Genomic DNA, 12,428 nt, shown 5'->3' with positions numbered 1-12,428 from the left:
ATTTGCCTCTGATATTGTGAAAAATGAGAATATATTCCTACCCTTTGTTTCCTTGACTTGTTACTGACCCACGAGAGGACCTTCCCTCTTATCCCATGACTTCTTACTTTGCTTAAGAGCCTTTGGTGTGGGACCTTGTCAAAGACTTTCTGAAAGTCCAAGTACAGCAACTCCTCACTTAACGTTGTAGTTATGTTCCTGGAAAATGCAACTTTAAGTGAAACGATGTTAAGTGAATCCAATCTCCCCATAAGAATGAATGTAAATGAGGGGGTTAGGTTCCAGGGAAATTTCTTTTTCACCAGACAAAAGAGTCTATCTATCTATCTATCTATCTATCTATCTATTATATATTATATATATATATATAGTCACACACACACACACAGTATAAGTTTTAAACAAAGAATTTAATACTGGTACACAGTGATGATGATTGTGAAGCTTGGTTGAGGTGGAGGAGTCAGAGAGTGGGATATTTCCCTTACTGCTAAATGATGAACTAGCAATTGGCTGAGCCCTCAGGGGTTAACTCTCTCACTCTGCAAGGCAGCAGGAATGGAGGGAGGGGAGACAATTGCAGAGACACATGGTATGTGTAAGAGAGAGAGATGCGCATTTCCCCTTTAAGTACACTGCCTTGTTAATTAGATCAGCTTGCTGAGACCACAGCTGCTGCCAGCAAGCTCCCTCCATCCTGAGCCCTGTTGTGTATTTCCCCTGCTCTATGGAAGATGGGGTAAGCGGGGTGCAGGAGCAGGGGGGAGGGGGACACCCTGACATTAGCCCCCCCTTCTTTCCCTCTCCCCTGCACAGCAAGCAGGAGTCTCAGGGAGCAGCTCCAAGGCATAGGGCAGGAGCAGCACATGGCAGTGGGGGGAGGGACAGCTGAACTGCAGGCAGCTGCTGCACAGGGAACTTAGGGGAGTGGGGAGCTGATAGGGGGGCTGCCGGTCCACCCTGGTTCCAAGCCCCCACCAGCTAGCTCCAAATGGGCTGCTCTCCCTGCAAGCAGTAGACAAAGCAGGCGGCTGCCAACCGACATTAGAAGGGAGCATTGCACAACTTTAAATGAGCATGTTCCCTAACTGATCAGCAACGTAACAACAAAACAGTGTTAACCGGGATGACTTTAAGTGAGGAGTTACTGTACACTATATCCACGGGATCACCCTTGTCTTATCCACATGCTTGTTGACACCCTTAAAGAATTCGAATAGATTGGTGAGGCATGATTTCCCTTTACAAAAGGTGTGTTGACCCTTCCCCAACATATTATGTGCATGTATGTGTCTGATAATTCTCAAATAAAGAGCTTATTGGTTTAGACTCTGGTTACGCTAGTGGAAGCATTTGTGGAGCATGCTCTGTAGGAGTAACTGTTTTCCTGACTCTCTCTCTTTCCTTGCAGGAATTGAGTACGGTGATGTGCTTCCAGATTCCTTCCCATCAGCCCCTGCAGAGACCCTCCCCCATTTCCTACTGGAGCCACAAGATGCATACATTGTAAAGAACAAACCTGTGGAGCTGATCTGCAGAGCCAACCCAGCCACTCAGATTTATTTCAAGTGCAATGGCGAGTGGGTCAATCAGAATGACCATCTCACTAAAGAGAGCCTGGATGAGGTGACTGGTAAGAAACCATTGCAGACCCGACTCTCTTTTTACCCCGTTCCTCCCCTCCCCCCCTTCTCTTTCTTTGCTGACTTTCTCTCTCCTCTGCCACTTCATCTGTCTACTCCCTCTCTCTTTTTAAGGCTCTGTAGTGTACAACACAGTGGTATTTAAAGCACATTACTGTGCAGGCATGCTTGAAAGGGAGGAATAACTGGATCCCTTTCCACTTTGGATGAGGAACAGTATTACTGCCTCCTTTCAGCATCGCCTGACAGGATGGGTCCCCTTTAAAAGTGTTTTGTAAGCCCCTTCTCTAGTTCCACAGTCAGATTTTGCAAGTTCTTCCCACCATGTAAGAAAGAATTTCCTCTCCCTCCTTGTTGCCTACTCCATCCATACATTTGTAGACTGATATAATGCCTCCTTAGTATGCCTTGTTTGATCAAGCTATGTGCATTTTACTTTGTCTAATTTTCCTTCAGGCCACTGAAGATTTTTTTGTTAGTCTTTAGTAAAATCTGAGACTGAAGTGTCCATGTGTGAATGCAATATTGGAGGAGCATTCACACCAGAGCCAAAGAGAACAGGAGTGTGATCACCCTTCTCTGTGCTGTGAAGTGTCCTCATGTGCCACCCAGAATCGAATTGATCTTTTCTGCTGCCAGATCCTCCTGCAAGCTCATGGCTAATTTGTTGTATACTATTGCCCAGAAGTCTGTCTCAGAATTTACCACTTTCTAGTTTTCTTCCTCCCACTGTATATCTCTGTTTGAGATTATTTCCCCCCAGATATATTAGCTTGTATTTTTCCAATTCATATGATCATTTCTTGTCCATGTGTCCAAACTGTCTAGGTCACTTTTATGTGATTTCTCTGTCTTCACTGCTATTCACAGCTCTTCTCAATTTTGTATTATCTGTGACTTTTAGTAGAAGAGCTGTCCCTGATGAGGTTCAACAAGGACAAGTGCAGAGTCCTGCACTTAGGACGGAAGAATCCCATGCACTGCTACAGACTAGGGACCGAATGGCTAGGTAGTAGTTCTGCAGAAAAGGACCTAGGGGTCACAGTGGACGAGAAGCTGGATATGAGTCAACAGTGTGCCCTTGTTGCCAAGAAGGCTAACGGCATTTTGGGCTGTATAAGTAGGGGCATTGCCAGCAGATCGAGGAACGTGATCGTTCCCATTTATTTGACATTGGTGAGGCCTCATCTGGAATACTGTGTCCAGTTTTGGGCCCCACACTACAAGAAGGATGTGGAAAAATTGGAAAGAGTCCAACGGAGGGCAACAAAAATGATTAGGGGTCTGGAACACATGACTTATGAGGAGAGGCTGAGGGAACTGGGATTGTTTAGTCTCCAGAAGAGAAGAATGAGGGGGGATTTGATAGCAGCCTTCAACTACCTGAAGGGGGGTTCCGAAGAGGATGGAGCTCGGCTGTTCTCAGTGGTGGCAGATGACAGAACAAGTTGCAATGGTCTCAAGTTGCAGTGGGGGAGGTCCAGGTTGGATATTAGGAAAAACTATTTCACTAGGAGGGTGGTGAAACACTGGAATGCGTTACCTAGGGAGGTGGTGGGTCTCCTTCCTTGGAGGTTTTTAAGGCCCGGCTTGACAAAGCCCTGGCTGGGATGATTTAGTTGGGAATTGGTCCTGCTTTGAGCAGGGGGTTGGACTAGATGACCTCTTGAGGTCCCTTCCAACCCTGATATTCTATGATTCTATGATTCCCTCCAACTTTGTTGATGAGGATATTAAATAAGACTGGACCTATCAAACTCCCTTGCGGTACCCCACTGAGAAGCAATTTATCAACATGTTAAAACAGTTGCTTCTTGGAACAGCTAGTTCTAGAGAACACAAAAGGAGACAGTGTTCCCAACTTAGTTGTATGTAACCCACAGGCAGGAGTTCAGTCAAGATGTAGCTATAGTTGAGCCACTTAATAATAGTGACCACAATGTAATTAAGTTCAATACCCTTGTGGGAGGAATCATACCAGCATGGCTTTTTTAGATGAAAATTGTTCCTCTCCAAGCTACAAAACAGTGTTGATAAAGGAGAACTATTAGATATAATTTAGTTGGACTATCAGAAAGCACTTCACAGGAGGTGGTTGAGAAAACTAAGTAGTTGGGGTAAGGCGTAGAATACTGACATGGATTAGAAAGTGGCTGAGACAGAAACCAAGAGCAGGAATAAATGGTCAGTTTTTAGCATGGCAAACGGTAAACAGTGGCGTGCCCCAAGGATCCATACTCGGACCTGTTCTGTTTGATCAGAGAAGGTTGGAAGATTTTTGCTTGGGATTTTTCAAGGAGCCTCAGGAAGGCCTGCAATACCCATTCAGTTTCAATGGGATTTGGGTGCCTAACTCCCTTAGTCTCTTTTGAAAAATTCAGCCTTTGGCAAAATGCCTTTCTGATAGAAAAGTGGTGCAAAATTCTCAGCAAAAATGTCAGATTTCAGAGAAGCAGCCGTGTTAGTCTGTATCCACAAAAAGAACAGGAGTACTTGTGGCACCTTAGAGACTAACAAATTTATTTGAGCATAAGCTTTCGTGGGCTACAGCCCACTTCACAAGGGGCTGACAGCCGGGACCCCAGCCCGGAGGTGCAGGTGGGAATGTGGGTGTGTGTGTGTGCAGGAGCTCCCGTTTGGTGCTCAGGGTGGGGGTGGGGATGTGTGGGGGGGTGCAAGAGTCAGGGCATGGGGTGTGGGGGGGCTGGGTATGTGTGAGGGTGCAGGAGTCAGAACGGGGGCTGGAGGTGTGTGAGGGAGTGCAGGGGTCAGGGCAGAGGGCTGGGTGTGTGGGGGGGTGCAGGGATCAGGGTAGAAGGGTGGGTGTGGGGGAGGTGCAGGGGTCAGGGCAGAAGGCTGGGTGTGTGTGGGGGGTTCAGGAGTCAGGGCAGAGGGCTGGGTGTGTGGAGGGGGTTCAGGGGTCAGGGCAGGGACCCCAGACTGGGGGTGCAAGTGGGAATGGGGGAGTGCAGGAGCTCCTGTTTGGTGCTCAGGGTGGGGGTGGGGGTGTGGTGGGGGGTGCAAGAGTCAGGGCATGGAGTGTGGGGGGGGGGCTGAGTCTGTGTGGGGGGGTGCAGGAGTCAGAACGGGGGCTGGAAGTGTGCTAGGGGGTTCAGGGATCAGGGCAGAGGGCTGGGTGTGTGTGTGGGGGGTTCAGGGGTCAGGGCAGAGGGCTGGGGTGCTCAGCTCGTGGGGGTGCTCACAGCAGGGGGCTGGAGGGGATATGCCCCATTCCCATCCTTTCCCTAGGGCCCCGTCCCCACCTCTTCTCTCTCCCTCCCCCTCACAAGGGTGATCAGCTGATTGGCGGGAGGGAGAGGGAGGGGCAGGGGCAGGAAAGCACCATGCTGGGAGAAGAAGCGGGGGAGGGGGGAGCTTGGCTGCTGGCATGACCAAGCTTCTGCCTCCTGCTCCTGCAGGAGAAATCGGTGGGCGGGGGGGCTGAGTGGGGCCAGGACCCCGGCAGGCAGCAGCGTGCCATCAAAAATCAGCTCCCGTGCCGTAGGTTGCTGACCCCTGCTCTAGCCACCAGACATTCCTTCCTCTCTAATTGAACATATTCACTAATGGTCTGGAACAGGCTGAAAAAGTAGGTGGCAAACTTTGCAGATGACACAACTTTATTTGTGATAGTCAATCTAGAGAGCTCTGAGGAACTTCAGAGGGACCTAACAAAGCTGGGTGAATGGATGGCATAATGTCAGATGAAATTCACTGTTGACAAAGACGCGTTGGAAGCAACAACGTGAATTACTCACACACTTTGCTGAGTTCTAAATTAAATGGAATCACACAGGAAAAAAAGCTAGGGGTCAGCTCATTGAAAGGCTTTGTTCCGTGTGCAGTGGCAACCAAAAAAGCCAACAGGATGCTTAGAGAATAGGATAGAAAAGAATATTGAGACTTTTATAATGCCATTATATAAATCCTTGGTATCACCCTCACCTGGAATACTCTATTCAGTTTTGCCAACCCTATATCAAACAAGGTAAAGCAGAAATACAAAGGGGTTCAGAGGCTGGCAATGAAAATGATTACAGGCAGGGAAAAAAATTGGATGAAGAGAGATTGGAAAGATCAAGATTTTTGTTTAGAGAGAAAACGAACGAGAAAGGGAGATTATACAAAATAATGGCTGGTCTAAAGAAGGTAGGTCAGGCACTGGCATTTATCTTTCTCATAATCCAGGAATGAGGGGACATTTAATGAAATTGAAAGGCATTTAAAACTGATAAAAAGAAAATACACAACACATAATCAATCCTCAGGACTCATTGGTGAAGGGTATCAGAGGCCAAGAGCTTAGTCAGATTAAAAAAACAATTAGATCTTTAATGGATAGTGAGAATGTTCATAGGTAGAATTTAAAATGTATATAAGTGATATCAACTCTCTCATGCTCAGAGCATAAATCAACCAGTAGCTGCCTGGACTAGGAAAAATGTATCTTATGGGCATATTATTCCATAATTGTCCATTACTTGATTTTTTGCACTTTCTTCTGAAATCCTCATGGTTCTGGTCACTGTCAGAGACAGGATAATGAACTGGTTGAATCATTGCTCTGACATAATTAAATGATTTGCTAAAATTTAAATATTTTACATCTACCCCTCTCTTCATCACTAATTTTGTAACTGTGTCCTGAAAAAAAATAACAATCAAGTTTCTCTTATAAGTTATGGGTCTATATAAGCCCATGGATGTGGTGAAGTGATCATCACTTGAAGTCTTTAAATCAAGATGGAATATCTTTGAAAGATATGCTCTAGCTCAAACAGAAGTTATGGGGTTGATGCAAAAGTTATAGGTTGGGGTTCTTTGGCCTGAGTTGTGCAGGGGATCAGACTGGATGACCATAATGGTCCCTTCTGGCCTTAAAACCTATTAATAATGTCTATTGTTCATGATCCCATTAGCCCCTAGATAATGATTCCCCCCCCCCCCAATATTTTTACCGGTACTTTACTAACAGCACAGTAATTACCAGGCCCACTCTTCTTTGTTTTTAAAATATCAGCATTATAGTTTCTTATCTCCAGGCAATCAGTACCTCCCAAAGTTTCCATTAAAAAGCAACAGAGGGTCCTGTGGCACCTTTAAGACTAACAGAAGTATTGGGAGCATAAGCTTTTGTGGGTAAGAACCTCACTTCTTCAGATGCAAGTAATGGAAATTTCCAGAGGCAGGTATAAATCAGTATGGAGATAACGAGGTTAGTTCAATCAGGGAGGGTGAGGTGCTCTGCTGGCAGTTGAGGTGTGAACACCAAGGGAGGAGAAACTGCTTCTCTAGTTGGATAGCCATTCACAGTCTTTGTTTAAGTTTCCATTAGTTTTCAAAATCAAATGTCAGTGGTACATGACATCTGGGTCAGCTGATTTGTGCATGTTCACATTTATAAGTATTTCATTCACCTGCCTGTTATGAAGAGCTTCTTAATTGTGTCAATGTTTTCCTGTTCCATCATCCTCATATCATCACCATCTAGTTTTAACTGGGAGGTCACTCAGTTCTGTGAGTTCTTGCTTGGTTGCCTTTCCAAAACTACTCTGTAAAGGGAAGACTGTTTATTGAAACCTGAGATATTTGAGCAGTTCTTCATGAAGCCACTTCTGTTCCTTGCATTTTTCTTTTCCTGAGGATTTGCAGGCCACTATTCCCTACTTACACTCTTCCTACAGGATTCCCCAGTCACTTTCCATTCTACTGAATTTGAATACGCCTTCCAGTCGCACCTTATTCACTATGTCCCAGATTTTAAAAGGTATTGAGGCATTGCTGCATTCAGCATTGTAATGCCTAACTGATTTAGGAGCCAAAATCTCATTTTCAAAAGTGATTTTAGGCACTTAGGAGCCAAAATTCCATTAATAAGTAATGGGATTAGGATACCTAAGGGTGTAAATCACTTTTGAAAGTGGAATTTAGGCTCCTAAATTAGTTAGGCATTACAATGCTGAGTGCAGGAATGCGCAAATACCTTTAAAAATCTGAACCTAGATTTCCTAATAAATGCACTCAAGATTCCTTACTTATCTTGCATGCCGTCTTTACAAGTTGCAGGTCAGCCCCATAAAAATTAGGATAGTTGTGCCAATTTTGGGATGGGTGGCTGCTTTGAAGGGAGGTACATCACAAGTCAGACATCTCGTTAAACCCTCTCCTTCTGGATTCATGCAGGGCAGCTATCTGCCCCAGCTGGGGATTACCCGGAGAAGGTGTGTGGGGATGAAGTAGAGTTGTTGTTCTATCATAAGTGATGAGTGATTGTAGGAAGGAAAAATGCTTGTTCCTGACCAGTTAGTTTTTGTTTTTGTTTGCGGTGTTCAGTTTTCTATCTAGAATGAACGTATAACTATAATTAAAGTGTCCAATAAGGAAATGCGTGCTGCACTGTTGAACTTCCGCAAAAGTCCATATGAAATGGGTAAATTTATTTAATTAGTATCTAAATTACCAGTATGAATATCAAATGAATTCAGGATGGCAGGAGGCTTTACGTTTCCAGGAGGCTAGTTGCTGCGTACTGCTATAATTCCAGCTGTGTGACCATCATACTAACTAAAGGAGCCAAATGTCAGGTGTGATTCAGAGGTGGTAGAGCCAAGGGGCAATGCAAAGGAGTTTAGTGAAGCTAGGGAGATAGGCACCTTATATGAGCAAGGGTGTGATAACAAACTAAACCTTCTAATAAAGGTAACAGTGCATGGAGCTGTACGCAACATTTAGAGCAGCGAATGCTGTAGTAACTATGTGTTTTATATCTGTAACTAGCTGGCAGTGCTTTCTGGGGTTTATAATTCCATCATGGATCTTTGCTCAGAGTTGGAACTTTACATACCACAGAAAATAGAGAAGCTGGTTGTCTCCAGTGATTCTTCTATGCTCTGCAGTTCAAAAAGGGGCTTCATTTTCTCAAGTGGAAATGTGCAGAATCTTTAGTTCAGAAGGTGGGTGGTTACCTTGGAGAGAAAAATGCAGCTAAAAAGCCCACCAAGAGCGATTTCATTGTAGTAAGATGGTGACTTCTTGTGGCTTCACTCCTGTTGGAAGTAATGACACGTGGTGACTGCTTGCTTTTAACGGGTACTCTCTCCATGTTGATGAAGTAGTGGCCACCTTTCTGAGGCCATGAGCAGCTTTCCACAGTTACTGGGCAGACTGCACCTTTGACTGCTCCCGGTCTTTCTGAGCGCACTCCCTCTAAATGTCAGGTCTGTAGCAGTCACCTGTCTCTGGGAATGGAATCAGCGCAGGGAGCTGGACTAGAGCTCTCGAAGTCCTGTCCACCCCTGTATTTCTGTCATTCTCCCACTCTGACTGACTGGGCCCTGGATTGCATTCTCCTGTGCATTAACCGTGAGTTGCTTCAGTAAGTCTGACTTATGTCCAGACCCTGCAGCTCTGTTCCCTCCGGGGCAATGACAGTGGTAACTGGTGACCAAACAGCCTCCTTAAATCCACTTACTTATTTAGAACAAAAGCATTTTGGAGAAAACATATCATAAAAACGATATAATGGACTATACGCATGTCTTAAGCTTACCAGGTATATAACCATCTTCCACAGGGGGACCTTGGTTGGACTCACTCCATGCAGACTTCTCCCTAGAGCCTCTCAGTTTCAGCCCTGTGCCCTGTCAGAGCTCTCTGACATCTCCCTGGATAGCCCCTGGTAACTTACCCTCCCGCCCCCACTTGGCAGGAATCAAGTCACTTTAACTCTTTATAGCCCTTTGATCTGGTAATTCCGTGCTATGGCAAAACAAGGTTTGCAGCTGGTTGAGACAGGATCTTGAAGTTAACGCTTTGCCCCATTGTCTTGCAAGTATGTGCTTAGGCATTCTTATCTGGGAAGCCATTATATGGCCTTCATGCATTGGACCCTATTGAATTTGAGATTATGGATATATAATAAACAGTCCACTTCCCCCAGTATAAATTAGATTGATCTGTTACATAGGAAATTCAAATAACCCCAATATACAATAACTTCCTCCTACTGATTAGTTACCTATAGTGTTCATAAAATTGTTACATCTCAATGTTCATAACGTGGGAAATAGTGGCCATTTTGAGTAAGGGAGTGTTGTTGATATAATGGAAAACATAGGGAAACCTTGCTAATAACTTTGCTTAATTAGAACCTAATTTCTTCAAAGGCATATTTGAAGGCGTTTGGCAATGAGTTTTAACTATATGAAAAGTCTGAAGGATAAAAAACTTTCATTTATGAGCAAAAGGGGTCTGGAAAATGTTCTCACGTTGGGGAAAATTTTCTTAAAACCCCCATTTCTTATCATTTTAACTCATAAATGCAGTAACAGATTTAGTTGACAGTCCTCAGAAAATTCAATCTTCACTCACAGATTAGGTGCTGTAAATTTGGGGAGAAAACATTTGTTCTTCACTGAGATTGAATTGCAACTATAGGTGAAAAACTGAATCCAACTTTCATATAGAGGCAATACTGTACCTCTGTAAGAAAACTATAGGAAGCTGGCTTACCTGACCAGCAGCCATCCTGAGAAAAGAAGCTAAAATCAAGATGGCCTACTTTGCTAACAGTATGCATATCAGGTGTCCAATATGCATTGATAGAACAACTGCAAAGGGGAGAGGGGTCACAAAATTGCCCATTTCAACTTAACACGGGCTCTCTCCCATCGGCAGAGTGGCTACATGAGTGATCTTAGAGAGGGATACATGTATGGAATATGTTGTGAAAGATAGGAAATCATTCCCTGTTTTGTTTCTTCAACAATAGATATGAGGACGAGAATGTTCTATATGTTTCTCCATGGGTGGGACACCTACTAAAATAACACCTTTCCTTTATTTTTTAATGTGATGTAGATGTGACTAGGTTTGTACAAAAACACAGAAAGGCTAAGGCAGGGGTAGGCAACCTATGGGCACGCGTGCCGAAGGCGGCACGCAAGCTGATTTTCAGTGGCACTCACACTGCCCGGGTCCTGGCCACCGGTTCGGGGGGCTCTGCATTTTAATTTAATTTTAAATGACGCTTCTTAAACATTTTAAAAACCTTATTTACGCTACATATAGCAATAGTTTAGTTATATATTATAGACTTAGGGCAGGTCTTCACTACGGGGGGGTCGATTTAAGATACACAAATTCAGCTACGCGAATAGCGACGTATCGGAGCCGACTTACCCCGCTGTGAGGACGGCGGCAAAATTGACCTCCGCGGCTCCCCGTCAACGACGCTTACTCCTACCTCCGCTGGTGGAATAAGCGCGTCGATTCGTGGATCGATTGTCGCATCCCGATGAGACGCGATAATTCGATCCCCGAGAGATCGATTTCTACCCGCCGATTCAGGCGGGTAGTGTAGACCTAGCCTTATAGAAAGAAACCTTCTAAAAACGTTAAAATGTATTACTGGCATGTGAAACCTTAAATTAGAGTGAATAAATGAAAACTCGGCACACCACTTCTGAAAGGTTGCCGACCCCTGGGCTAAGGTATCAGTGCCTGGTATTGTTGAGGCAATAAAACAGATTCCTTAGTCTATACAGATAGTAACTGGGGATTTATTTTAAACAAGACCAAATTCTGATAGTGACTCCTCATATAAGTTATCACACCCTGGGATGACTAAACACAGTCCAGCTGGCTAAGACATGTTCATGTGACCAGAAATAGTCTCAGAAGTTGACCCACTTGACCATTTGCCATGACCCTGTTCAGTTCAGCTAGATTGCATTTCGCAGCTTAAGAGACAGAGTCCTCACCTCCCTCTTTCATCTCCTCTCAGCGGCCACTTCTCTCTCTGACTGTGAGGGGCTGGCATACTGTTCTTCCCACCTCACTTCACTACCAAATATGAGCAGTCACGTGATTTATTTCCAAACCATTTTGTGCCTTCAGGGCCTCTCTGCTGGGTGCAATGGCACCATGTGCATCATCGGAGCTTTAATATGTCCAAGGGTCCTTGTCAGCTGCAGACAGGCACTTTAAAAGGACATTGTCAGGGTGATTTTGACACAACATTTACTCTATGTAGAAACAAGTTTTAATGGGGCCTAAAGTGAGCTCAACAGAAATGTGTGTAGATTTAAAAAAAAAAATTCCAATGGAAAAAGATTTTTTGTTTGGATTTAAACATTCCCCTGCCTTGTTTTGGAACCCAAACTTTTCAGCATTGTGGTAGTACATAAAACCCAGGAAGGGAACCTAACAAGAACCTGGCTAGAAACAAAAGTGAAATTGACTACTTTACTTTCATTGCCCTGCCTGGGCGAAATATAAAAAGTAAACAAGCAAGAATCAGTGGTAAAAAGCAAATGCGATGTTTTTAAATCTTTCAGTTTTAATAGGGTATAGTGGTGTTACGAACTCAGGATATTCAGCTTATTTGTTTTTGAGATGAGATTTTTTTAAAAAAACCCTTAAATGGCAATGCAGCAGAACCACCAGCATATCCTGAAACATAGTGTCATCTTTAAAAACAGTGTGTGTGGGTGGAGGGGATCCTGGCATGGATCAGAATCTGGGTCAAGCCCTTAAAAAGAAGATGGGGCAAGAGAAGAAGGGGTTGTGTCTCTCATCAAATGCATCCCTCTCTCAAGTTCCTTTTTCGAGCTGCAGGACCATCATTTTCCTCCCCTTCAATCAGTGCATGTGTGTGTGAGTACACACATGCTCACACACAGTATACTTCCATATGCAGCTTATTTCATAAAGGTTCAGCATTCTGGCCTCCTTAACGCTCTGTTTTGTTGTCTCTCCTTCCAGGGATGCTGGTGCGGGAGGTCC

At 44.5% G+C, this 12,428-nt stretch overlaps 1 protein-coding gene across 1 annotated transcript in view; it reads left to right on the top strand.

Moving 5' to 3' along the window:
- UNC5B (unc-5 netrin receptor B) overlaps nucleotides 1-12,428 on the top strand; it is a 152,253-nt gene that overhangs the window by 108,015 nt on the left and 31,810 nt on the right. Inside the window, 2 exon segments of the mRNA XM_005281868.5 lie at nucleotides 1,412-1,633; nucleotides 12,408-12,427. Coding sequence (XP_005281925.2) covers nucleotides 1,412-1,633; nucleotides 12,408-12,427 — 242 coding nt within the window.

The sequence above is a fragment of the Chrysemys picta genome, chromosome 7 (genome assembly GCF_011386835.1).
Source record: "Chrysemys picta bellii isolate R12L10 chromosome 7, ASM1138683v2, whole genome shotgun sequence".
NCBI lineage: Eukaryota > Metazoa > Chordata > Testudines > Emydidae > Chrysemys > Chrysemys picta.
The sequence above is the reverse complement of the archived record's forward strand: the minus strand, read 5'-3'. Positions and strand labels throughout refer to the sequence as shown.